Source organism: Cimex lectularius, unplaced genomic scaffold (assembly GCF_000648675.2).
Source record: "Cimex lectularius strain Harlan isolate CLEC.00 unplaced genomic scaffold, Clec_2.1 scaffold14, whole genome shotgun sequence".
NCBI classification, from domain to species: Eukaryota; Metazoa; Arthropoda; class Insecta; order Hemiptera; family Cimicidae; genus Cimex; species Cimex lectularius.
In genome coordinates this window covers 2,726,589-2,754,104 of record NW_019392637.1, presented here as the reverse complement: position 1 = coordinate 2,754,104, position 27,516 = coordinate 2,726,589, and the positions used below count along the sequence as shown (strand labels likewise).

Here is a 27,516-nt window from a genome sequence, read left to right as displayed (position 1 = left end):
TACAGTTAGTTTTAAGGCTCATTTGTCGCTTTGTATTGGGGGGGGGGGTTGAGTTTTAAGGAGGCTACATCAAGTTTGCGACATATGCTTTTTTTAAATATGCGGGTGGGAAAATGTACAATTTTGGATTTTTTATATATATTGTTTTTAATTTTATTTTTTTAAGCGTTTCTCCACGGAAGCCCAAGAATGGAAGGCGGGCGAAATTTAAACCCCCTTTTTGTACGAACAACCTTCTACCATTATTACTATATTATTATTATATTAATATAAAGAATTTTTTTATTACTTTGTATACAAGCCAGGGGTTTGGGTAAAACAATACCTTCTTCGCTCGCCTCCGAACGACCAAGCGCACCTAAAACACTACATATCGCACGCGGGGGGGGGCAATTTTATATTTGCTGGTGTTTTAAAATTTTCGTCATTTTGGGTCAGACGCCCTAGAAGGGCCTTGTCGATTACAAACGATTCGACAATAATTAAAAAAGAAAAAATAAATAAATAGACAAACCTTACATCTAAAAGTTTTAAATTTATGTACAGTTAAAGCTTTTTTTAGGTTTAAATTTTTATAGCTTTAATGCTAAGAGGCATAACAAAAGACACAGACTATTCTTCTTCTTTTAAAATATTGCTTTATTATTATATTTGATACTCCTTATGCCTTATTTAACTTGTCTTTTTACTTGTTAATCTGTGTGCCTCTTCACTTCACATGGCACTAATGATGAAGCTTATTTATATTAGTGCATATTAGTGCTTTATTTTCTTTATGTTTGATGGTTTTTTTTTTTTTGCCGTGTATAGCTTATTTGATTGATATACATCGCTGGGGGTTTTAGGTTAGGTCTAACCTCAAAATCCCAACCGAGGAGGTTCTTCTTCAATATTAATTTTTTTAGGGTTTAAAATTTTCAAAACATGTTTTTTATTTATTTATTATTTGAAAGGGTTCCGACCGAGGTTTTGAATCTTTTTCGAAAGTCTTAACACTAGGGCTTAACCTAACTTAACCTAGAACGAGGGCGACGGTTTTTCCTCTTTCTCTGTGTGATTGGGGTTGGAGAAAAGGTCTGAAGATAAAAATGCTTTATTCAAAAAAAGCTTATGCGCCGCCCTCCATATGCACACTGACGCATAGAAGACCCGACACGACCGGGTATAAATCTAGCAGATTTTTTCTTTATTTTTTACGGAATACCGCCGGACTCGGCGTTTTGAAGAATTATCCTACAAGCTATATGAAGAAAAAAATTTAATAAAAAGCTCTAACATATAGGCGTAAAAAGCGAAAATTGGGCTTCCTGCGGTGAACGCTGACCATCACACTGAGAAACATTTCAAGAAAGAACATAAGAAACTTCAGAAAAGTCCGTTTGTTCAAATTAATTCGATACTATCAACCACAAAAAATCCCTTATATACTAAGTCAACACTTAAATCCCCAGTTTTCTTTTTCGTACCTTCAAAAGGAGAAAAGACAAAGGAGTTGTATCTTAAAAACTAGTGTCTTTGGTTTCATAGCTGCAATGCGTACACCGTACGCTATCAATGATAAACTAAAAAACACAAAATCAAAAAGTGCAAGTGCAATTTTTATATAAAGACTTCATTTTTTAATATTATCGTGCAACCTACAAACGAATCAACAATGAGATCACTTTCATTTTATTACCTCAAAATACTAAAAAACTACTAGTAAATAATTTAAAAAATAACTAACAACAAAACTACACTATGTACCTGGATTTCCCTTTAGGCGTTGTACATTGAAACAATCGCGTTTTACTTTTCTTTGACGTACAAGACCTGCGGATGGAGTCGGCCAATCTCAACACCTCTGATGATGGTATGTCGTCTGATTGACTTTGAACCGAACCGACAGACTACTGGTCTCAGGGTTTTGCTCTCTGAAGGAACCAAAACCACAATGCTCTCTGGATCTCTAGAACCTATATGACTTTTGAACCGAACTGATAGATCCCAACTGGTCTCAGGGCTTTGCCCGCTGAAGGAGCCAAACACCCAAAGGTCTCTTGATCCAGTGATTTGTAATGTAAATAACAGTCTGATATACCAAACTCGAAATCATCAAGTTATTGGATTGTCGGTCAGATTTGGTTCAAGGCAGCCATGTTCTAAGTACCATCGGACGATTGTAACATCAGACTTGGCTCATCGCTTCCGATTAAAATTAAAACACAATTCTTGCAAGCATTTTTCTCCGTTTTCCTTGTAAGTCAACTACGCTTTGAAAAGTGCTGAATATTGTCATAAATTTTTACAATATTTTTCTTTTTTATACAAAGTTATATGTATATATATATATAAAGCCACATATATATGGTATATGGTGGATACATTAGTAAACTAAAGGGATGTCACATTATTTGTTTAAAAAGGGTTTTCTTAAAAAATGTTTTCGAAGGCCTCTGTGACATTTATATTGAACGTTGCTAAATGAATTCTATTGAGATGGTTCGGGGGATGCTACGCTAGCTTTTTTTGACGAGATGGTAAAGGAAAAATCGTGTCATCGGAATTCCATCGGGGCTTACATATCGCCGAAGATACCAGCGAATGTCTTCCTTAAGTTCTTCATCGTGTCTTCGGAGTCTTCGGCCGCTGCGGCTGTCGTACCCGAGGTGGTGGATGACTGTCGGCCAAAGGAAGGCCGAGCAGTCGTGGCCGCCGTACCGCTCACTGAGGAGACCGTGCTCGTCTGAGACACTGTAGAAATTTAAGGTTAATTATTTTTTTTTTTAAAGTTACTTGATTGAGTACCTTGTGAGTCTCTTCTGGGCTGATTAGGTACGCTCGAGGCTTCCCGACCGTCGTCCTCTTCTGCCTGGCTCGTGACGCTCATTCTGGACGTCGCCTTGGACATCCCGGGCGCCGGGGGCTTGCACACTGCCTGCATCTTCTGGCAGACGAGGTCTGCTATGAGACGCCTGTCCTCCTCCTGAGAATCGCCCATGAGGCTCAGAGCGCAGTCGTTCACCTCGATGATGGCCTCGCGGCCATCCCTCGCGACTATAACCTCAAGGGCGCACATGTCCAGTCCGTCGAACAGCTCTGAAACCGCGTCGATCCAGCTCTTGTAACGATCAACCATCTGGATCTGTTCCAGCATCGCCGACCCCGTGTTAGTCTTCCAATTCCCCGATATCGATTTTCTCCTGAATAAAAATTACAAAACCATCAGATAAAATCCTTACTAAAAAAGATGATTAGGTCTTACATGAAGGCTTTATAATTGTTGCCAATCTTCTGTATGTGTATGTCGTACTTGGAGTCGATGTAAGGCTCAGCGGTGCAGTAGGTGTTCGCGACGGCGACGACGGACGCCACGTCTTGGAAGTCAGAGTTTGTCTCCACCTTGAGCTTTCCCAAGCCTGAGTGGGCATGGCCGATCTTCACAACGGCGGGCAGTTTAGAAGATGACATCTACAGAAAAAATATATTATTAAGGAAAATTGGCTTATTTAAATAGTCTGTTACCATCTCTTTCCAGTTGGGATAGAAAGATTGGTCTATGAGCGGAAAGTTATCCTTGCCGAGCTTCTTCTGGAGTGAAATGAGGTGGCCGAAGACCCAAGGCTTATCCTGGAAGTTGTAAATTGCCGAGAGCGTGTTGATGCTCGGCACGCCGCCGTACTTGAGGCCGAGCAAGGTCGACTTGTAGTCCTCCCCGGCGTCCTTCAGGTTCTGCCGAACGAGGACGAAATCCGGCTTGAACGACCTGGCGACCCGGGTGCCGTTCCTGATGACGGTCATGTTGACGAGGGTCCCCTGGTCCGAGCTGGCGATGAGCGAGACCTCACGGAACTCGGCCTGTTCGACCCTGATGTCGTAGTCGCCGTGGATCCTCCTCACCCTGAAGTACTTGGACCAGTCCGTGTTCTGGTCGTCGATGACCAAGAGGGTGAAACACCTGTCTTTGTTGTACGATGGTCTCGCCGCGCTAGAGACTGCAGCACCTGGAAGAAGAGTTGAGATGATATGGTTCTTTTTTTTTTGTTTTCTTTTTCCTACCGATGAGGCTGGCTCCTTGTTCCTTGGCCGCCCCTGTCAGGGACTGGACTCTCTGGAGGAGGCTTTCCCTCGTCTTAGCCGGGCTGGACGGTGCGGACGTCGTCTTGCTACCTGGCCTGGAGAATGAGAGCGACGAGGGCGGCTGGCCGGACTGTTGCACCGCTTGACCCGGCGGACCCGCTCCCGGCGTTCCATGGGCCTCCTGCCCGGGCAGAGGGCTCACGGACGCCGACTGCGTCGAGCCCGGGGGCGGTGGCGGCACCTTGGGCTCGTCATCGAGCTCCGACGACAAGTCACCGGAGCTGAACCTGCGGATGAAGTCACTGCCTTTCAATTATCGCATCCCATTCGTCCAACCGGCCTAGGCTACCATTCTACCACTACGACTACTGGGGGTCAAGCACGACTTTCTGCTGTGTACTTTCAACGTGCCGAACGACAGACCACGTGATTTGACGCGACGTTGCGGACCACGGATTCGACACAGCAGTCACCGTACAATGAAGGTCGTGGCAGCTTACCTTCGTTTCAGGTAGTTGACATTTGAGGTGAAGGACTGCTTGAAGCTGGAAAAAGCAATTTTGACGGTTTGTCGTACTCTGGTGGGAGAAGATGGGGTTGGAACAGCCGGCTACAGCTATTCCGGATCTACCTACAACAAATACCCAAAAATTCTTTCTTCCACATATAAAAATGCACATAGTCATCCCTTTATAAGAAAAAACGGATAGGCTCCCTAAATTTAGAATTAAAAAGCCCAATAAACACAGATAAGCTAATCTCTTTAAAGATTAAACATTTATTTATAATCGAGATTCTTTTTTCTCGACCGTCCTTGTCTGGATGATAACAATATCCTCAAAGAGAAAAGAAACCGCAGTTCCCTTCGGGCTCGAGGTCGCTCTACCTTTCCGTCAACAACGGAAACTCTCCTCCTCGCCCCAAATCCTCCGGAATTGACCCAGATTAATCAATTGTACAGGTTGTCGCAGACGGCGAATTATTCTAGACTGGGGAGGGCGTCTGGTCAATGAACTCTCCTCTGGAAGGAGAAGATCAATAGGGGAGACCTAGCCTTCCTTTATTCCTTTTCGGGCACGCTCGACAACGCGATGCTTTTGAGTTTTTATTTTTTTTACATCACTTCCCCCACACAGATAGTCAAAACCAACAATAGAGCAAGCGAGTCAATAATAACATAATGTACCACTCCCGGATGCACTGGTTGGTCTCAATTTGATCTGTTTGCATGTCGGAACCTAAATAAACTTTGGTCATCCACTTTACATTCTCTCACTCTTTCTCACGTTCTCTCTCTCGCTTTTACTCTACCCTCCCTCTTTTTATATATATATATATATATATATATATATATATATGGAAGCACTCAGCACTCCTTGACAACAGAAGTATAGAATGTGTTCTGTTTTTGTAAATTTTTTCACCCTTTTACTCACTTTCGTTTTATGGCTATATCATTGATCTGGATTGGTCAATGACTGAAACGGTGCTTTGCAAGTTTGAATCCGTCGATGTTCACTTGTAGCCTGATTCTTGTTATTTTTGCTCCTGATGCGGAGTACAGATCCATCTCTAAATCACTTCCCCCCCCCTCTCTCTCTTTTAAATCTTTCTCTCTATTATACTCAAACATATGGGTTATCATGAAGAAGAAACATGAGCATCGGACATCATAGATAGTCAATAGTAATCAGAGAGTATTCGGTTTGTTAGAATTCATCAAGCATTAGTTATGCACCGTCATCAATAGTTATGACTTGGGAGACTGGACGGACCCATAACACGAAAATCATCAGATTCGGGGACGCCATGAATGGTCTTTCGTGTCGTATGCGAGCCGAAGTTCTGTTGGCCAATAAACCACAAAAAAAAAAAAATAGTGAAGAGAGATTAACAATCCGCGAAGCCCTCGGTTCCACTATAAATGACGGGCGAAGCCTCTCGGACATGAAAGAGTAAGCGGATCCACCGGCATGTTCCACCGAACGGAAAACATTTTGCTTTTGTTCTTATAAAATCCTATTTGCTAGATTTGGCTCTGCCTGGTTGGCGCCTAAATCAAAGCGAGACTGAACGATTGGTCATCGGATGCGAGGAACATTGGAAAACGGTCCGCTGCCTTTCTGGGTTTGTTAAAATTGATTGGTCATTAATGGTACCATCGGAAACTTGGCGAATCCAAGGTCACCTAAAGAAACAACAGACTTCATCTATGAATCAGTGTTTCTCTGAGTTTTGTAAGAAAATAACCGGTACGCTTAGTTGATGGCTCATTAGCGATGCCAAGTGAGACTGTACGGATCCAAAGGTTTTGGCCATTATTGGCAATGGGTGAGGGGGTTATTTACGGCTGTTTAAAGCGAGACGATGCGGATGACAAATTGGTACAAGCAAACACTCAACTCATTATCGGTCGTGTTTTGTCAAGCGAGACCACGCGGACCGCAGTCACGTCCGAGAAGCCGCAACAGTTGCGACGATTTCCCCTGAGTACGCGGCGGATCGATCGCGTCGAGAATAGCCCGTTTCGGGCCCGCACCGTCTCGCGTTTTACTGGGCTGAAAAAAATTAGCAAGGGTGGAAATACAAGGTGCCTGGCGAGGTGCCACCCCGCAAAAGGGTAAACGTTTTCACGTCAGGTTGTGCCGAGGTGGGGGCGTGCCTTTTTTCAAGTTATTCGATAAATAAGGAATAAAAGAGGGTTCAGACTAAAACAGAAACGTGGACAATGGAAACTTGAAAAGTTAATTATGTGCCCTTTTGAGTAAACTTAAGAGTTTGGAATAATTTTACGCAATAGGAAGGATATTGTTGAAAATAATTTTGGATACGGAAGAAATAGTGGTTAACCTTGGATAAAGTGGATGGATATTTTCAAGACTGGGCTGGTGGACAGTGTCGCATCACTTTCTCCATTGGAAATTGCCAGAGTTTTCCATTGATTTTCCATTTTATCGGAATGTTCTTTTTTAGGCATTTCAGTTCTTCTTTGGTTATTTTTTGGTTGAACAATAGAGAATGAAAGGAAAGCCACTGGAAAAGCAAGGAGGTAAAAAACCAACGTACTTACGTGAATATTCCGAAAGGCAGGAGGTCCCTTTCGGAAGGGGGAAAAGCGAGAAAGAGAGAGAACGGGGCCTGGAGCGGATTTCACCACCGTTCTAACACTGCCGAAGGGGGTGTGGACGCGACAGAGAGCCGAGGGTTGAGGGAGGCGTGGCAGCGGATCAATAAACTTACCCCCTACCATCCTCGGCCACCGCCCGATTTCGAAAAATAACCCCTACTGTATTTTGAAAAAAAAATTAACAAAAAATCAAGATGTTTTATTCAAGGAGCAGGTTGATTTGACATCCCCGAGGTGGGTTTTCAGGGTGGTTTCTGAGAAATTTGAATTCTGAGGTTTTAGGAGGGGTGCGCGGATCGATTTCCCAAGCGGGATTTTTAAACGTTTTCATAGTCCAGAGATGTTCCGTTTTAAACATGAACATCATCCAGAAAATGGTCCGGCTAGTCTCGCTTTTCAGTATTTGGTAGAATATGTGGTCCAATGACCTGGACTGTATGAAGAATATGAAGGCTGTTTATTAGTGCAAGGTCACTCGCGCCGAAGTACTGCTCGTACTTAGCTGTGAATAATGTGAACAACAGTCCGCCTAGACTTGCTTTTCCCAAAGTAACGGATGGCCCAATATCCTGAACTGTACGGCGAACGTAGGCTGTCCATGGGTTGAAGGTAGTAGACTGGTGCCAATGCAATGCACGTATTTAGACGTGAATCAATTGAACAATGGTCCGCCTAGTCTTGCTTTTTCCACCTAACAGATGAGCCGATATGCTGGAATGTATGAAGAATATTGGGTGCTTATGAGTTCAGGGTAGTACTGTTGAGTGTGGCACTTATATAGTCGTGAATAGTCCGAACAATGGTCCATCTAGTCTCGCTTTTCCCCACCTTGGTATAACTGACAGCCCCATTGCTGTCATTACGTGATATATGAAGAAGGTTGGGTGTTTGAGTATAGGGTAGTACAGTTACTCTCAAGTATTGCACTATTTAAGATATGGATCATTCGAACAATGGTTCGCTTAGTCTCGCTTTTTACCTGACTGATGAGACGATGTTCTGAATTGTAAGAAGAATGTTGTCTGTTTATGAGTTCATGAAACACTCGTGTCCAAGTACGTTATTTGGACGTGAATTGTACGAACAATGATCCACCTTGTCTCGCTTTTTTTCAATTTGTTAGACGGGTTATTCTAGTAGGATAACCAAGAACCATTTAATGTGGTTTTATTCTTATATTTTTATATATATAAAGTACAAATATAATAAATAGACGGTAGGAGACATTCATGAGTTGTCTTCCATCATGATCGGCTTGCCGCACGGTTGCATGTCCACCTGTTTGCCTTCAAGCAGCAGCTCCCCTCCGACAGGGCATAGGCGAATCCTGTAAAAAAAGACTTCAGTATCCGAACGATTTTAAAATAAAAATTTAAAAAAACACAGCAAGTATACCCTGAAGACTCTGTTAGGTTTTCGACAGTGACGCTCTCAAGGTGTATTGTGGACACGCTGACCCTCCAGGTGAACAAAAAGAGCGTGGTTGAGTGGATGAACGTCACCTTGGCCGATTTGACCCGGCCGACTTGCGACGCGGCGACCGCCTGGGTATGGACATCACCCGGTTTATGAGTCATCTCCCTGAAACACTCATTACATTAAGTTTGTATTTTTTTAAACTGATGAAATGTTTTTTTACTTGAGAAAAGTGATGCTCTCCGTTTCCCCTTGGACTCCGACGATTTTGATTTTGAAGTAGCCGACCTCGCCCTTGTGAATTCGGCTCTCTTCCGACGAGGATATCCTAAAGGTCAGCTTGTACAGCGCTCCTGGGAAAAGACAATGGAATAAGAGTTGAAATCATATAGGGTGGAATACTTACTGCAATATGGCTTTTTTGCTCCGGTGATCGTGTACAGCTTGACCTGAGACCGGCCGATCGGCGGGTTTTCCGAGGCGAAGAAGCCCATCCTGGCGCATTCCGGTCTGTCCGGTTTCTGCGGTAATAAAACATTACAAGCGTTTTCTTTTTTTTTTTTTTAACGGTCCGGGGTTGGCCTACCAAAGCGCTCTTACAGTTGAAGCACTCCCCTTTGAGGAATTTCGAATAGGACTCACACTCGACGGCTAGGAAGTCGCACCGGTCATATAAGCTCTCGATGAAGTATTCGTAACTGCGGACGTGGTTGCAGCCGATCACCCTGCGAAACGCTACAACAGAAGGTGATTTATACGTCGAAAAATTAACCTGTTAGTCTGACCTTTGATGAACGTCCAGTCCATTTCCATGTAGTTGCCGACGGATTTGTTGCACCCAGGCTGGTCCAGGCCTCCGTTCGGGTAGAAGTCGAGGTGGCCGATCGGCTCGTCAAGTCCAAGCCCACCCTGGATGAACGGTGTGTTGTCTGTATGGATGACGTCCACGAAAAGAGCGTCAGTTGGGTCAAGACGGACGACTGGGTCAGTTTTTGAGAAGTGCGGCTTTGCAGGGTCCAAAGCTGAAAAAAGACACCTTTATAAACTACTCATTACATTATTTGGAGGATAATCCATTACCTGATATCCGTCCGAGGGTGAGACCGAATCGGCTTTTCAACACGTGGCCGATGTATCCGTTCAGATGGGCACCCAAGGAATGACCGATGGCGTGACACTCTTCAGGCCTAATGCCCATTTCTTTCTAAAAAACAAGAGTAACGACTTGAAAGTCTTGAGTGAAACCGTCTATGCAGTTACTTACATGTAAGGCGTTGAGCAATAAGGCGGCCATGGTCCCGACCACCCTCGTATCCGCGACAGCCTGCGTGTACGGCGGGTTGGACCCACCCTGCCACCCGACGACGATGACGTTCGAGTCGGAAACATTTAATAGGCGCCGTTTCAGCAGTTTGATCCATTTTTGACCACCGTGTTCCAGGAAACCGTGGGAAATGAGGAACGTCCGCCCAGCACGGATCATGGTGCTGTTGGCGAATGTGGACGGCTTGTCGTAGAAGAGGCGGTGGCACGTGTCCCTTTCCTTGCGCGTGTACAGGCAGAAATCCGGGTCGATTTGTTCCGGCGAATGGGGAAAATTGGACACGGGCCTCGTTTCTGTGACCCAGGGGGCGTTGACGGAAAAACAGCCGACACCGTCGTAGCAGACGTCTTTCATATCTACACCAAAAGCACTCAATGATACTGCGATACCCTGTATATATCGGTTTAAAAAGTAACCGTAAGTCATAACCAAGATTTGTCTTTCTGGTCGACCAGTCTCGTTTTTCCCCACCTTTGTATAACAGATGGCCCCATGGCCTACACTGTGTGAAGAACGTTGGGTATTTATAAGTTTAAGGTTGTATATGCGTCCTGCGCGTGTGTAGACGTGAATCATCCGAACAACGGTCCGCCTAGTCTCGCTTTTCCACCGTGGTATAACAGATGAGTCGACGGCCTGGACGGTATGAGAAATGTTGAGTGTTTATGAGGTATTATTATTAGCACAATCGGGCCGAATTGGTAATTATAGAGACGTGAATAATCCGGACAATGGTCCGGCTAGTCCCGCTTTTTCCCACTTACTATAACTGAAGGCCCTATGACCTGGGCTGTATGCGGAATGTTTGGTGTTTATGAGTGCTGGGAAGTTCATTTGAGTATTGACGTGAATCGTTCGAACAATGATCCGCCTAGTCCCGATTTTCCCCCTTGGTCTAACTGACGGTCTAATAATGGTGTGGACATACTCTTGAAAGTAAAGAAAAAACTTACATTTCCCTTGATCTGCCAGGCTTATCGTGTTCGTCCAACGGTTCGTCGTACCCGTCGAGGCGTTGGTGACGGCGAGGAGCATCGCCGTCTGCAGCAGCACGCTGCCCGTATGGTTGTACATGACTTCTGATGTCAGATAATAGCAAAAGAAAATTCCCTTTTCTCAACAGCTATCCGGTCGTTTTCTGATCGAAGACTGGGCGAAACGACGATCACAAATCCCTTATCTAGGTCGGGGGTCAAGGATTAGATAAAACAACAAATAATAAGTAGATTATCACTCACTGGACGATGACGGTTTGACGCGGACTCCGAGTCCAAATTCGCAGATATTTTGAAAGAATCAGTATTACACAACGGTTTTTCAAGTGACGCGTTTGTTTATTTGTTGTTTGTCACGTCAACACCCTTGGACCTCGTGGCAACCACCAAAACAGTCATGGAACAATACTTGTCCATCTAAATAAATATTTACTTACTTTCCAACTTTGCCTTTCAACTCCATTTTATACCAAAACCTAACCAATAACAATTTATTCAAGTCATACAAAATGTATAAAGAACAAACAATATTACAAATGTATAACAAACCTTTAAAATATCTGGACCACTTAAATTTAGCTTAAGTAACCTTTCAGTGATGCATCAGGAGCAGACGAATAAAATAACCTCTCAGTGCTGCTTTGAGAGCAAAAACCAGTGATAGTAACCTCTCAGTAATGCATCAGGAGCAAATGAATAAAGAAACCTCTCAGTGATGCATCAGGAACCAAACGAACAAAGAAACCTCTTTCTCAGTCATGCATCAGGAGCAAACCAATAAAGAAACCTCACAGTGATGCATCAAGAGCAAACGAATATAGAAACCTCTCAGTGATGCATTGAGAGCAAAAACCAGTGATTGTGACCTCTTAGTAATACATCAGGATTAAATGAATAAAGAAACCTCTCAGTGATGGATCAGGAGCCAAACGAACAAAGAAACCTCTCTCTCTCAGTCATGCATCAGGGGCAAAATAATAAAGAAACCTCTCTGTGATGCAGTGAGAGCAAAAATGCAGTAAAAGTAACCTCTTAGTAACTCTTCAGGAGCAAACAAATGAAGAAACTTGTTAGTAATTTCTTTTAAACAGTTTTTATTTGTTATTGAACATAATTATGTGGAATGTGCGTCTTTATATATGTATGTATATATTTAAAGCAACCCAAAGTGTAATGCATATATATCAGTAAGATCCGTCGAATCCTTTCAGTTGAGAAACGGTATGCTGGTCCTGTGTTCCTTGGGCGCCACTTTCCCCCTGGATCTCGCGCCGTTCATCACCTTGGCGACAAACTTCTCGTCCTGTCTCGCTTTGTCCTTACCCCATTTGGGCTTGAGGCTCAGGTCGATCTCGGGCTTCGGCATTTCCGCCTCCTCCGCCCTCAGCATGGAGAGCCGTTCCCCGTCCCTGTAAACCATGCACGCCGCCCTCAGCGTGAAGTAGTAGACTATCTCGACACCCGAGAGGAGGGAAAAGCCGAGAAAGAGTCCCGCTATGCCACCGAAGGACACTGTGGACATGAATTTACTGTTATGTATTTCCGAAGTTGAAATGTTGTATGACTCACCCAGTAGGTCAACCCAGCCGAACAGCACTTCCCTTTTGTATCTTATCATAGGCCAGGATACGAATCCTATCTCGAGTTCGTCCTCTTCCCTGTGTTCCACGTCGAAAAACAACATCAAATACTCAAAAACATAGATGACACTAAGATGGATGTAAGTGCAGGTGGGGGTAAGATTGGGCTGTGATGCACGTAGGTAGAGGTGGGGATCAATAGGTTAATAGAATAGGTACAGATGAATGTACATTGGACCCCTAGATGAATATAGGTCCAGTGAGAGTAGATTGGAATATGGTAGGGTAGATTGAACACTGAGATGGACATATGTAAAAGTAGATGAAGGTAGATTGGACCTGAGATAGGCATAGGTCCAGGTAGGTGTAGGACGGGTGCTGGACATAGGTACAGGTGGGGATGGTTAGGGATGTGGATTTGACACTGAGATTATCCTAGATTCACGTGAGAGTAAATCGGGCGACAGACATAGGTACATGTGGAGGTGATTTGGACTCTGTGGACCTTGTGCATAGGTAAAAGTGAAAGATAAGGACACTGAGTTTTATATACAACAGGTGGGAGTAAATTGGGCACTCACATGAACGTTGGTAAGCGTGGAGGTATGCATACTGAGTTGGATGGAGGTACTGGTTAAGGTAGATAGACATTGTAATGAACATAGGTAGCGGTGGAAAAAGATAGGACACTGAGATGGACTGAGAAATGGGGATAGATTTCGATTTTATGTTGGACGTAGATACACATAAGTGAAGGTGGACATAGGTCCATAGATAATACGTAGATAATACAGGTGGAGGTACATTGGACACAGACGTGGATATAGGTACAGGTAGGTAAAGGTGGATTGGACCTGAGATGGACATAGGCACAGATTGGATATTGCGATTGTTATAGTTACAGGTAAATTTGACACTGAGGTGGATATAGATTTGTGCAGGTAGAATTAGATTAAACCCTGAGGTGGACATAACTAAATGTAGAGGTACTGAGTTTTAAATACATAAGTACAGGTACAAGTAGATTGGGCACTGAGATGGACTTAGGTACAGGTAAGTGAAGGTAGATAGGACGTGAGATGGGCATAGGTCCAGGTTTGAGCACATTAAGTGATAGACTTAGGTACAAGTATAGGTCGATTGAATACTGAGATGATCGTAGGTAAATGTGAAGTTTTAAGAATACTGTTTTAAGAACTGAGTTTTATATACATAGGTGCAAATTGGGCCTGAGATATACATAGGTACAGGTGGAGGTAGATAGATGGAAATGATATTTTAATGGAATATGAAACATAGTGATGGATATTTGGTTACCCCATCTGCGCATCATTTAGCTTTTCCACCTCGTAGACAGTGTTGTCGCATCCTAGCTCACATGGGCAGTTAAGCCCCTTCTTCATAGTTTCTTTAAAGGAAAAAGAAAAAAAGCTCAATTTCTAAATAAAGTTCGAGCTTAGAACTAACACTCAATACCTATGTGTTGGGATAAACAGATAAGCCCATCGAGCTTGCAGTAAGGGAAGCCATCTGGAGGAAAAATATCGTAGTTTTAAGATTTGAAGCGTTCAAGATAGCGCGTATACCTTTCAACATAGTGCGACCACTCACCGACTTTGTGGTAGAAGAAAGGCACGCACGAACATTTCTCCATCGAGTACCTCATCCTGCAGTCGGTCATGCAGGCCCAGTACGAGTACTCGGGGTAGGTGCGGAGGTTCACCTCGTCCTTGAATATGCACTTCCTCTGCTTGGCGGTCAGCTGGCGCGTGTCGTCTTGAATGAGAAGAAAGCTCACAGTTTGTAAAAGTGGGGAGGAGGGAATTCACAGGGCTTACTCGTCGTGTACGTCATCCGGGCCGCGAAGTATATCTTGTTGGTTGTCTTGACCCAGATGTGCTGCGGTGCCATCTCGGCGCTCGGTAGCTCCTCTGAGTCGTGTATGTATATCTTAAAAAAAAAAAAAGTTTAAATGCTTTCAGTAGCAAAAACAATGATGACTAGATTGATACGTTATAGGAGATCACTGATGATATGTTTTCAGCGTTGAACATTAGAGACCATTTGGAGTCTGTTTCGTAAATCTCCTTCACTTTGAATTTTTCGTTTGGTTCGATGCCTTCAGGCCTTCTGTACTGACAGAAACTGTCTTTATATTTGTTATTTGTACTTTATTGTTTGACTGTTACCCTGGCCAGTCGATCTCTGCGTTCTTTGTGTTGAAAGAGTAGCAGAATCCGTTTTCCGTGAATGTCGGCTTGAAGACGTCACAGCAGCCGATCGGTTCGCCTTTCCACTCGCAGTCGAACATGAGCTCTTCGCAAGGGTAGACGATCTTGTATAAGAGCTGCCTGAAGCCTCCCTGATCCAGATCCGCCTTGTCCTTGTAGCCAACGATCTCGGGGAAGTTGCGGTACGAGAAGTTGCCGACGGTCTTGATGAAGGACTCGTACAGGTGGAGCTTCTCCTCGGAAGCGGACTCGCCCCATTTCCTGAGGAGGAAGGAAATGTTCATCCGTGGACAGGGGGTGGATAAGGCGCCAATTTGTAACGTAATCCCTAGGCTCTCCCATTCCTTAACTAACTAACCATCTGACTGTCAGAACCGTCCAGCTGATTAGAGTGGTTAGAAATCGCCTGTTTTCGATAGAGTAGGTCGAGGTGATAGGTTGCGATTGATGATAAGAGATGGATGGTTTAAAAATCTTAGGATAATGATGGTTCGTTATGATAGATGAATAGTGATAGTAGTTTAATAATGGTTCGTTGGGCTAGACTGGGCAAATGACAGTGTTTATTGGGATCGATAAGTGGGATGAATAGTATGGATGGCTGGTTTGTGATAGTCGGGGTGGAGAGTTACCTAAGAGAAGATAAATGATGGTTCGTTGAGTTGAACGGTTAGTAATAGTTATGATGGTCACTTAATGTTAGTTGATAGGATGGTTGGGGTTAGTAGGCTAAAGATGGTCCGTTTTGATGAATGGTTGGAATGGATGGTTCAGTAACAGTTGGAGAGGACCTTTAGTGTTACTAAGATAATAATGGCTCGTCGGGATGGATAGTTAGTGATAGTAGGTTGATGAGGCAATCAGGAACCGACAATGACAAATGAACAAGAATGTGGCCGGGACCGAGTGTGTGTGCCGTTGGCTGAGGTCAGGGGCCGTGAGTAGGTTGACTCTACAGCGGTTGAAGGGACCCTGGTACAGCAGGTAGCCAAGTGCAGAGGCTGGCCAGTAGCCTTGTCGGCTGTGTTGAGAAGGCGAGTTGGAGACTAATGCTGGGAGTACCCTTGCCATCGTCGTCGGTTCTCCATTAGTGATTAGTGAGAACTCGTCGGGGAGACGAGACTGGAGGTGTGAAGTGAGACCTTGTCGGGGAGACGAGTCTCGAGGTGTGAAGTGAGATCTCGTTGGGGAGATGACTCTGAAGCCATTGGGGCAGTGCCCCTGCTTATATAGGCACTGGCTCTGTTGTGATTCGCTGCAGAGTGGATGGCGAGACCATTCTACACCCAGTAGTGGCACATAGCGGGTACCATGGTAACTGTCGGTGGCCACCATATAGCTCCCCCAATGGGCGAGCCTCTCCAAGCTGCGGATCAATAGTGTAGTGTGGCGTGTTCTTCCAGTAAGTTCCTCCCAGTCCCTAAATTATTCCAGGGAACATGTTCACGTTGTGTGTTTACAAACTATTATACAAAAATAAACATGAAGACTATTTACATTAATTTTGACGGGATCTTGAACATTGGTACCTTGGATAGCCCCTTATAGCCAAATAGGACAAACGATTGAACCACACTGAATCTTTTTTAGGGATGGTCTTTTTTATTTTCCCTATTTCTCACCTCATGTGAAGAGCATCGGTGTACCACCGGACCGCTGTAGGTTCACAGCCAACCATCTTACTATTATAACCAACCAACCTCTAATTAGCCATCCCTATTCATCCTCCCACAACCGACGATCATTAATCTAACGGCTAAAGATGGTTAGTGTTGGTTTGCCATGGTTGTCCCAGTGGTCACATTCCCATAATTGTATGTGGGGGCTTTATATTTAGAAACTGGCGATCAGGACTTACGCTTTGGCGAGTTCTGCGACCCGTTCCCGGCTCACGGGGTTGGTCGGGCACAGGGATATGCCGGGGAAAGGTACGTCCCAGTTGTGAAAGTCCGTGTCCAGGCCTGTGATGGTCGGGTTCGTCTGGAACTTGTCCCAAAGAGAGACGATGATGATCAGCGTGACTATCGCCCCGATTGCGACGAATATGAACCACATGAGCCTGTGGGGGAAAGTCGAAAAATTAAATCGACGTTCTTTTTTTGTCATGCAACGCGCACCTCTCGTACGCCGGGCGACCCTTCTCCGCGATGAAACGGACACCGTGGAGTGTCGAGTTGGCGAAGAACTCTGTCGTCTGGTGCTTCAGGGACGTCTCGAGAAGCTGGTGCTTTTTATAAGGTTGCTTTCTCATTTCATCTGGCATCTCGTTAAAATGGGTGACACAATTCATTCAAAACAAACTGAAAAGTGAAAATGTCGGAAAACAGTTTATCAAGAACACAGATAACAAGAAACAGACTACAAGTTGACTGATTCAAACTTGCAGTGTACCAATCAATACCAATCAATTATCAATAATAAAAAAAAGAAATATTAACAGCTAAAAGGTGATGAAATATTAAAAAGAACAATTAACAATTATACACTTCTGTGCCGTTTTATTATTAATGCTCAAGCATACATTCTCGTCTTACTTATGCCACAATCATACAGTATAATAATTTAATAAATTAATTACAAATTCATTGCAAGCTGTTACCTTTACAGAGCGATGCAGGGGAATAGATTTTTTTTTAAACTGCACACACCCTTACGTGACACGAAGCTATTACACTAGGGTGATATCTCGTTTGATTATCGTGATCAGTGATGATTTGGTCGATTTATATTGGCGTGTCCGGAACAATCGCCGGACTGATTTGTAAATATATTGTTTATTCAAAATTTGAACGGTTTCGGACCTGAGGAATATCGGGGAAATGTGAGCATTAGGTAGGAAAAAGAAAATTGCACAACGCGGAAAAAAAATAACTTTCAATCGTGAACAAAAGTTACCACGAAGTGTTTTTTAAGTGTTAAACAAAAAAAATTAAAATTAATAGACAAATGGACGTTAAAAAAGGGGAAAAACTCAAGTTACCTAATACATTATTTCCTCGGTATATTAAGGTTTTATTGAAAACTTTAAGGTGTAGTGCGTAATTCTTTGACCACAAAAGTTCAAGCAAAATTGTTTTATAAGTGTCAAACGAAGAAAACCTAAAGAAATGGTCAAAAATATCCAAATTATCAAAGAAATAATTCGACATTAGTCACGTCCTTTGTTTTCGAAGGATTTATTGAAAACTTTTGTGTTTGTTAATCAATTTATTTCTCTGAAGACTTCCAAAATTACTAATTTCTATTTTACATAGAATGAAATCCAAAGAAATGTGGTCACTTTGGTCAAAAATAGTTCAATTTTTAAAGAATTAATTCGACCATTGTCTCTTTCTTGGGTTATTAGCGTTTAATGGGAAACTTATGTCGCTTAATTTATTAATTTCAACACTTCAGGCATAACTGATTTGTAAGGGCCAAAAAATGAAAATACAAGAAATGATCAGATCGGCCAAAATTATCCAAATTTTCAAAAAAATGGTACGACAATAGGGACAACCTTGGTTTATTAGAGTCTATTAGGGTTTGTCGCATAATTTAGTGCCTAGAAAACGTAAAAAATAACTCCTTTTGAATAGTCAAATAAAACCCAAAGAAATTGTTAAATCGGCCTAAAAAACTCAAGTTTAAATAGAATAATTTGACAATAGTCACTTCCTTCGTTTGTTGCAGTTTCCTTGTACACTTTAGGGTTTATTCCCTACAAAACTTTAGGCATAACTGCTTTATAAGTTACAAAACCCAAAAGAATCGGCAAAGTTGCCAAAAAAAAAAGAAGGCAAAATCCAAAAATATAACTATTATAAGCCATTTCCACATTGTTTTATTGGAAACTAGCATTTCGTAGCATAATTATTACGCAGAAAATTTCGAAAAATAAGTGATTTTTATAAGTAAATTATGACAAAACACAAAGAAAAGGTTAAATTAGCCAAAAATATCCAAATTGCCAAAAAATATTTCAACAATAATCACTTCCTTGGTTCATTGCACATTTCTTGGATACGTTAGGGTTTATTGCCTACAAAATTTTAGGCATAATTGGTTTATAAGTGTCAATGAAAGAAAGCCCAAAAGAATCGTCAAACATTTCTAAAAATATAACTATTATAAGCCATGTTTTTTCACGCTTTATTGGAAACTTTAAGGTTTATTGCCTACAAATCTTTAGGCATTGTCTAGCATAATATTTAAGCAAATAATTTCGAAAATAAGTAATTTTTATGGGACAATTAAAGAAATCTCAAAGAAACTTTTAAAACCATAACAAAAAGAAAAAAAGACATCTTGATAATCATTTTCTTGGATTATTAGGGTTTTATTAGAAACTTTACGGTTTTTTGCCTACAAAACTTGAGAAGTAACTGCTTTATATGTGTCAATTAAAGAAAACCCAAAGAAATGGTCCAATTGGCCAAAAAATAGCCAAAAATTTAGACATATCGTGACGATAGTTACTTCGTTGGATTACTAAGCTTTTATTGGAAACTACGGTTTTTTGCCTACAAAACTTGAGAAGTAACTGCTTTATAGGTGTCAATTAAAGAAAACCCAAAGAAATGGTCCAATTGGCAAAAAAAGCAACAAAAACTCTAACGTATTATGACGATATTCACTTCCTTGGATTATTAGGGTTTTATTGGAAATTTTATAATTTATTGTATACCAAACCATCCAGAATATTGCAGTAATAAATGTATTTAAGTGTTACACAAAAGAAAAACTCAAAGAGACTGATCATCTAAAGATAGAAACCATGAGCCTCAATCATACGTCCTTCACACCCATGGTGGTTGAAAGATTTTTATCGGAAACTTTTCCGTTTGTAAGTCATTATATCGCATGGGAAACTTGTGAAATAGATTTTTATTTAATTTATCTTTAAATTTATGAAGAAATAGTTTGTTTTTAGGTGGATATTTTGTTTATGTTGTTATGTTTTTGATAAGAGTGATAAGAGGTCATAGGATAACAGTCTTGGAATTTCGTAACCTTCCTGCTGTCAATTTTACTTGTATTTTGTTTTCTTATGTTCGCGGGATGTGTTTTTGTCGTTTTTTTAATGTTTTATAGTTGATTTTTATAGTTGATAATTTAGTATTTGTGTGTTTGTCGTCCGTGATGGAGCCTGAGAGCGGTGGGAGCGTTGAGAAGAAAAATTCCAAGGCGAAGCTACTCCCCTGCCCAGAATGCGATTTCAAGAGCAAGAGCAAGTGGTCGCTGACAGCGCACATCCGCACGCACACGGGTGAGAGGCCATTTGCGTGCACGCTCTGCAGTTACAGGTGCACGCTGAAGAGCCACTTGAAGAAGCACATGATGAGCCATACAGGCGAGAAGCCATACAGCTGCGACTTGTGTGACTACCGTTGCTCGAGCCAGGGCGACCTGAGAAGGCACAGCGTCATCCACACTGGCGAGAAGCAGATCTCATGTAGCCTTTGCGATTACAGGTGTTCGCAGCAGAGCCACCTCAAGCGTCACATGATGGTCCACATGGGCGAGAAGCCATTCGAGTGCACACACTGTGACTACAAGTGTTCGCAGCACTACAACCTCAAAGTCCACCTGCTCACGCACACGGGCGAGAAGCCATACTCTTGCGGCCTCTGCGACTACAGGTGCTCGCAGCAGAGCTCGCTCAGGATGCACATGATCGTACACACAGGGGAGAAACCATACGCTTGTGACCTGTGCGACTACAAGTGCCCGAGGCAGAGCGACCTAAGAAAGCACATGATGACGCACACAGGTGAAAAGCCATATTCGTGCTCGTTCTGCCCGTACAGGTGCAGCGTACCAAGCAGGCTCAAAAGGCACATGAAAAGCTGCACAAAGAAGACAAACCTTTGATAAACACTATATATTTATATTTTATCAAATTGTATTTTTTATATTAATACACAATTTTATTATTTAAATAACTCTTATAAATCTATCAGTGACCTAGGAAATAAAGATTGTTGAGTTATTACTCACACATTAGCTTTCTTCGATTCCAAAAAAACTTATTTTTTAACTTTTCTAAGCAATAAACACTAAAGTTTCCAGGAAATATTAACTAAAAAGATAATATTGTCAGGTTATTCCGTATGGATTTGCAATTTCAATGCATATTTGACTATTTTTTAGAGCTTTTTTGTTTGATTCTTTAAAAAAAAGTTTTTCCAAGGTTTTGAGTTCAGCAAATTATGTAACAAATTCTTAAGTTTTCAATAAACCTTTTACTAATCATATATATATATATATATATATTATGCAGGGTGGGCGATCAAGACCCGAGGGGTTAAATGCCTGGGTAGACTCGTACCCCATCCCTAAAAGGTCCGGGACTTGGTCCCGTTTTACTAATCATATAAATGGATTTGTCAGATTATTTCTTCGTTTTTATGGCTGTTTCAAGCCAGTTGGAACATTTCTTTGGTTTTCTATAATTGAAATATAAAGTAGTTATGTCTCAAGTTTTATAGGCAGTAAACCGTAAAGTTTACAATAAAACCCCAATCAACGAAGGAAATGACTGTGACTGATATATCTTTGGTTTTTTGGTCAATTTTTTTCTTGATTTGTTTTCTTTCTTGAACATCCATAAAACAGTTATTTTTTTAATTATCTAGGCAATAAATACGCCAGGAAATGCTAAAGTTTTCAATAAATCTCTGAAAAACAGTTGCAATTGTGATTGTTAATTTATTGCTTTGAATTTTTGGCTTTTTTCCCAAACCAGGCTATATCTTTGGATTTTTTCATTTTGTCTCTTAAAAACAGTTATTTTTGAAGTCTTCATGGTAATAAATTTGGTAATAAACCCTAAAGTTATCAATGTTTTCAATATACCGACAATAACGCAAGGAAGTAACTTTTGCCAAATTATTATTTGAAATATTGAGATATTTTTGGTCAATTTGACCATTTCTTTGGGTCTTCTTCCTTTGGCACTTATAAAGCTGCTATGTATGAAATATTGGGATCAATAAATCTGACAGTAATTTCAAATAAAACTCTAATAAATCAAAGAAGTAATTGTCGAATTATTCTTAGAAAAATTGAGCTTTTTTATTCATTTTGCCAATTGGACCATTTCTTTGACGTCTTCTGACTTTGACTCTTATAAACCAGCTATGTCTGAAATATTGAGGTCAATAAATTTAGCAATAAACCTTAGACATTTCAATAAAACCCTAATAAACCAAGGAAGTGACTATTGTCAAGTTGCTTCCTTTATGATTTCATCCTATTTATTTTTTTCAGTTTTTGGTTATTTCATAAAAATCCAGTTCCTTGTAAGTTTCCTGTGTTGTAAATTTAGCAAAGAGCTTAAATTTGTTAGTAAATTAAAAGTAATCAAAGAAGAGCCTTGTGTCAAGTCCAATAACTGTTTATTTGGGTTTTCTTAGTTCTAATCTTAAAAAGAAACTATCTCATTAATTTTTTATTTAATTTTCTTAACAATATTCAAATATTTTCTTATGAATTAATTAATTAAAATAATCTATAATGTTCTGACAACTCAAGATGTGACATGAGTCGGTGGAGGTTTCGACCGGCCAGGTTATGACCGTCAGCCTTTGCCGAGTTTCTCCCAGGGTTTCCTTTTTTTCGGAAAATAGTTTTATGTTTTTATTTTTATCGTTTTACCTCGGTGGCGGAGAGGGAAACAGGAAGAAATACGTGAAAATGCTTTCCTCGGTTGATATCAAGGATTTTTTTTTGTTTTCAACTTTTCATAACCTTACACGTAACCTCCCTGTCAACTTTGTTTTGTAGTTATTTTGTCCTTTTGGACTGGCTGAAGGGGTATTTTTGTTTTATGAGTTTTTTTTACATATTATTTTCCACTTATTCAAGCCGGATCGGATAGGACGATCAAAAGGACAAACCCATGGATCCAGGGTAGATAAAAAAATATTTATTTTAATTTTTAAAGCTAAATGTCTTATCTTTTTGTCCTGGACTAGAGTTGAATTAGTATATTTTCAAAGAAAGTAATCTGTTTTGATAGTACTTTCTCATGTTTTTACCTTATTTGAACAAGGGTGAACTTTGTTGAAGACTTGGTAGAGATAAGGATGTTTATTCTTATCGTTGAGGAGTTTCGAGGGTTGATCAAGTTTAATGTTGAACTTTTAAATTTATATTGTGCTTTTCTTATTTGCCTGGACGCCATTTTGGTGCGATGTTGTTTTTGTTTCGGTTTTCTGATTCGTACGGTATAGAGTTTTGAAAAGGGTTGTAAGCTGTGTTTGTTTTTCAGGTGCTTTCACAGTCGACTTGATTTTTGTGGATGAAAAAGGCCATGGCGATGTAGATGTAGATTTGAAGGGCGTCGGATGGATGTAGAAGGGATCGCCATGGAGCCACACTGCAGCGCCGAGACGCCGTCTAAGCCGTTGTCGTGCGAGGAGAGCGGCGGTTCAGATGCGGAGCCCAGACCAACCGACGTCCACAAGCCTAATGGCATGCTCGCATATGAGTGCAGCCTGTGCGACTACAAATGCAGCCAGAAGACGACTTTCAAATCACACATGTTATCGCACATAGGCGGTAAGCCGTTTACATGTGGCCTCTGCGACTTTCGCTGTGCCCAACAGAACAGCCTACGTTCGCATATGACAGTTCATTCGGGCGAGAAGCCGTACACGTGCCGGCTTTGTGATTACAGATCGACATACCAGAACGACCTGAAAAGGCACATGATGACTCACACCGGCGAGAAGCCGTATGCTTGCGGATTCTGCGACTACCGATGTTCCCACCCCGGATATTTAAAGACACATGTCATGATGCACACGGGTGAGAAGCCGTTCTCCTGCACGCTCTGTGAATACAAGACAACACGCCAGGGACTTTTGAAAAATCACATGATGAGCCATACGGGGGAAAGGCCATACTCGTGCTCGTACTGTGAATACAGAAGCTCGCATAAAAGCTACCTCAAGACGCACATGATGATACATACAGGGGAGAAACCGCATTGTTGCAGCCTCTGCGGATACAGCACAACACGACCAGCGGATCTTAGAAGCCACATGATGAACCACACGGGCGAGAAACCATTCGCGTGCACTTTCTGCGATTATAAATGCAACAACCAGAGCTACCTCAAGTCTCATATGATGTCGCATACAGGGGAGAAGCCGTACGCGTGCACCCTGTGCGATTATAGGTGCACCCGCCTTGGACATTTAAGGGGACACATGACAAACCATACGGGTGAGAAACCATTCGCGTGTACGTACTGCGATTACAGGTGCGCGCAGCAGAGCTACCTCAAAACACACCTGATGACGCATACAGGGGAGAAGCCGTACTCATGCAGCTTCTGCGAGTATAGGTCGGCGAGGCAGGACGACCTGAGGCGGCACATGATGACGCACACGGGCGAGAAGCCGTACGCGTGCACAGTCTGCGACTACACCTGCTACCACAAGTCTCACCTCAAGCGTCACATGTTCACACACACTCGTGAAAAACCTTTTTCGTGTACGTCGTGCAGTTATAGGTGCTCGCGCAAGTCCCAGCTCACGAGGCACATGTCGACGCACAATATTGTACTTTGCGAATGAATTTTTACTTTTTATTTTAAAAGTTTTATATATATATTTAAAAAAAGAAAAAGAAAGAAAAAGCAGATATTCAAGCAAATTTTCTATTTTTGTATTTTTAAAATCTTTATAACATAGTTAATTTTGCTTAAAATCTCACCCTTTGATTGAATTTATAAAAAAAGTGTTTTTATTTGTAGTTATTAAAAAAATTAAATTAAAAATTAAATTAATGAATTATTCATCTAGGATCATTTCTGTAAGTCGTTTTACTCTTGATTTTAGCCTGAATATCAATTCGTCCTTTTCGCTGAGGGCGGCGTTGAGACGAGCGATCTCGCTCTTGAGTGCCTCAGTCTCGTCGGACGGTTCATCATTGTCGGACTGTGAGTAACAAGCATCCTCGATGGAAACATGGACCTGCTCAGGCGGTACGGCATGCTTCCTCTTGCGGGACAGATTTTCGGTAGGGATGGCATTCTTGGTGAGCTTGCGACGACGCTTCTGACCCATGAACTCGGCCTGGAAGTCGCGTTCGAAGCACGCTTCCTTGAAATGCTCCGAGCAGATGTAAGAGCCGTCGGCCTTCCATTCATCCGCTCTGCGGCAGCTCATCATCCACACCTCGCGGAGCCTTGGATCCTTCGGAAACCTAAAATCCGAAGAAAAAAAATTTCTTTGTTTGTATTAAAAAAAAAAAAATCTAAACAAGTACAAACAAATTGACTATAAATAATAAAACTCAATACAGTGTTCAAAAACAAAAACAGTTTCTCACTTTATTCTTAAGGTCCTAATCCAAAATTATACTTTTTTATATGTATACATATATAGTTTTCAATATAGTTGCTGAATTTCCCCTTATGGTCAATTTTCAACATTAAGAAACAATATTTAAGAAGAAAGAAAAGAAAAATCATAGGTATTGCTTGGTGTACTGTAAAAAGATCTAGAGAGGTGAGCTGAACTGCACAGCCATTGATATTACGGTCTGAATTTAATCAATAATTTTTATGTTATAAAGTTTTTTAAAATAAATTTTGTAAAGATAGTATGTGAGCAGAGGAAAATCTGTAAATGTATAAATTAATGTTTTGGGTTTCATTTAAAATTTAACTTTCTGGAAATTATATTTTCATGTCGTAAGACAATATGCCCCTGAGCTTCGGAATGTCCCTGCCTTGCGGTTCACCCGAAGGCCATTGAATTGACCACCTCGACATAAAAACACAACAAATTGAATTCAAACTAATTTTATTTCAGCTTTACAACACAAATTGAACCTGTATCTGACATATAAGAAAAAATTAATTATTGACTGTCATGTTTGTAGGACAATGAGCGAACACGGTTCGAACCTTTAGATTTATTTTATCAAACGGCACTTTTGTGAGTTTAAAAACAATCGAAATTTACGAAAAAAAACTGAATTTGTTAAAATTATATGACCTGTGGAAGGAAATGTCCATGTTTTTCCTCTTAGCGTCGTACCACGTATTAGTGCAGATCGCCACGGCGCAGCAAGTGCCCGGCATCCCCGTAACCTTTTTCCTCCGACCAAAATTCAACAAAAGTTTCTTTTTGAATTGTAAAAAGAGAAAGTAAAAGCAGGAAAAAGTCACAGGGGCAGGAGGTAATCAGTTGAATCACAGCCTTCTTGTAATTCTATGACGTCGGGACGTTAAAGTGGTGGCGAGTCGAATCTTTCTGATTTTTTTTCGGCCCGCAACATTTCGCCTTTTTTATTTTAGGCATATTTCCGTTTTTTAAATTATACTCTTTTTAAATAATAGTCCTAGGGAAAATTAGGTTTTTTAATTGTTAAATGCTGTGGGTTTTATCACAAAATTTTGACCTGGCCGTTTGCAACCTTCACGCTTATCAATTCATCAGGGTACAACAAACTTGAAAGGTACTTGTTTTTTCTTTTTTTTGTTTGTTATTTGCCTTGATAAAATTTGTATTCTTTCTGCTGCTATGATCGCAAGAAACTTTATTCGAAGGCGGTCGATCAGGTATACTTTTTTTTTTAAATCTATTGTGTCTCATTTCCTGTGCTAAGTTGGTCCAACAGTGTTTATTAAAAATGATCATATTCATCAAGTCAAAGTTTTTTTTAACCTTTTTTTTTCTTTCAAAATTTCCAGCCATGACTTATGAACGAGTGAAGTACAGGAAGTTGGAGCGTGACGAATCCGACTCCTACGTTGACGGACAGGTACTTACATACTGGGCGTCCTGATATATAAATCAGAATAGAAGGGATTGTAAAATTTGGTCAGTTTGAGGAAAGGAAGCCGAGTGTGCCATGGAAGGCGATTGCATTCGCTTCGCTCCTCACAACCGTCGGCTTCTCCCTGTTGGTGTTTGGTGTACTCATCGTAAGCGGCCTGGCGGACATCAAGGTGAATGGACATCAGTAACTTAACTTTCATTAAATGTAACGTTTTTAAATTTCCATCAACCAATTTCACATAAATTATTTCTACTATAAAAATTAATTAATAATTAGTATAGTATTAGATTAATTACTATTAGTATAGTAATTAATAAAATTAAGTAGCCAATAAAATAAATCATTATTCGTCAATCAAGAAGACAAAAACGGCTATTGTTAAGGTGGCCCCTCTGCAATTTTAAATTTTTTTAGTTTCAAATGTATTTTATTTTTACAGTACGCCGACAGGATGTGGCCCGTACTCATCCTTGGCGCCCTCATGTTCCTCCCGGGTGCATACCATGTCCGGATAGCGTACTATGCTTTCACTGGCCGGCAGGGATACACATTTGAAGAGATACCGGAATTCGACTAAACCTTGACGCCATATGGGTTTCATTGTATAGAAGATTAATTTGGGGGGGGGATCATATCAATTTTCAAAATGTTTCACATCGCCTATTTTTTTCCTCGCACTGTACTGGAATGAAAAGGGGTGGAAAGAAAAAAAAAAATCAGGTAAATCGTGAAATATAATTTTTTTCTTCAATAAAATAATTTTTATTCTTGTTTTTAAATATATAATATCATTGCCTATTTTTTATTTTTTAAATGCAATTTTATATGATAAATTATAAGATCTAGAATATACAATATCACCGATAGTTATTTATTTTTTTTTTAATTCGAAAGGGCAAGACCTTCGCATAGTTAACAAATCACCCAAATCACAATTATTGTGCGTTTAGAAACAAACGCTATCAAAATTAATTAAACAAAAATTATATAATAATAAACTCCT

The 27,516-nt window shown here is 41.1% G+C and overlaps 5 protein-coding genes across 9 annotated transcripts; 1 reads left to right on the top strand and 4 right to left on the bottom strand.

Moving 5' to 3' along the window:
• Positions 1 to 778: 778 nt before the first annotated feature.
• LOC106671877 (synapsin) lies at positions 779 to 5,629 on the bottom strand. The gene is made up of 7 exons (XM_014402831.2): positions 5,579 to 5,629; positions 4,560 to 4,669; positions 4,039 to 4,346; positions 3,505 to 3,983; positions 3,245 to 3,450; positions 2,788 to 3,182; positions 779 to 2,733 (listed from the first exon to the last, which is right to left on the bottom strand). The coding sequence occupies exons 1-7, from the start codon at positions 5,627 to 5,629 to the stop codon at positions 2,558 to 2,560; spliced, it is 1,725 nt and encodes a 574-aa protein (XP_014258317.1). The 3' UTR covers positions 779 to 2,557.
• A 2,707-nt stretch (positions 5,630 to 8,336) lies between these two features.
• LOC106671948 (pancreatic triacylglycerol lipase-like) lies at positions 8,337 to 11,096 on the bottom strand. The gene is made up of 9 exons (XM_014402959.2): positions 10,880 to 11,096; positions 9,867 to 10,282; positions 9,683 to 9,806; positions 9,388 to 9,624; positions 9,189 to 9,337; positions 9,009 to 9,123; positions 8,826 to 8,955; positions 8,582 to 8,767; positions 8,337 to 8,513 (listed from the first exon to the last, which is right to left on the bottom strand). The coding sequence occupies exons 1-9, from the start codon at positions 10,998 to 11,000 to the stop codon at positions 8,414 to 8,416; spliced, it is 1,578 nt and encodes a 525-aa protein (XP_014258445.1). The 5' UTR covers positions 11,001 to 11,096; the 3' UTR covers positions 8,337 to 8,413.
• Positions 11,097 to 12,006: 910 nt separating this feature from the next.
• Positions 12,007 to 17,934, bottom strand: LOC106671947 (sodium channel protein Nach-like). 5 transcript variants are annotated; one of them, XM_024227589.1, is made up of 11 exons: positions 17,332 to 17,934; positions 16,850 to 17,032; positions 16,591 to 16,791; positions 14,691 to 14,993; positions 14,529 to 14,646; positions 14,340 to 14,451; positions 14,113 to 14,277; positions 13,978 to 14,031; positions 13,819 to 13,909; positions 12,491 to 12,579; positions 12,007 to 12,433 (listed from the first exon to the last, which is right to left on the bottom strand). In XM_024227589.1, the coding sequence occupies exons 2-11, from the start codon at positions 17,020 to 17,022 to the stop codon at positions 12,129 to 12,131; spliced, it is 1,611 nt and encodes a 536-aa protein (XP_024083357.1). In that variant the 5' UTR covers positions 17,023 to 17,032; positions 17,332 to 17,934; the 3' UTR covers positions 12,007 to 12,128. The 5 variants fall into 5 exon arrangements, with proteins under 5 accessions (XP_024083357.1, XP_024083354.1, XP_014258444.1 ...); XM_024227586.1 differs by having other exon boundaries at positions 14,514 to 14,646; positions 17,332 to 17,933; XM_014402958.2 differs by having other exon boundaries at positions 14,529 to 14,631; positions 17,332 to 17,931.
• A 1,682-nt stretch (positions 17,935 to 19,616) lies between these two features.
• LOC106671878 (gastrula zinc finger protein XlCGF57.1-like) lies at positions 19,617 to 24,311 on the top strand. Its single transcript, XM_024226709.1, has 2 exons — positions 19,617 to 20,582; positions 23,021 to 24,311. The coding sequence occupies exons 1-2, from the start codon at positions 19,854 to 19,856 to the stop codon at positions 24,296 to 24,298; spliced, it is 2,007 nt and encodes a 668-aa protein (XP_024082477.1). The 5' UTR covers positions 19,617 to 19,853; the 3' UTR covers positions 24,299 to 24,311.
• A 126-nt stretch (positions 24,312 to 24,437) lies between these two features.
• On the bottom strand, positions 24,438 to 25,937 carry LOC106671897 (THAP domain-containing protein 7-like). The gene is made up of 2 exons (XM_014402865.2): positions 25,727 to 25,937; positions 24,438 to 24,929 (listed from the first exon to the last, which is right to left on the bottom strand). Exons 1-2 carry the CDS (start codon positions 25,810 to 25,812, stop codon positions 24,515 to 24,517), a joined length of 501 nt encoding a protein of 166 aa, XP_014258351.1. The 5' UTR covers positions 25,813 to 25,937; the 3' UTR covers positions 24,438 to 24,514.
• Positions 25,938 to 27,516: the final 1,579 nt, after the last annotated feature.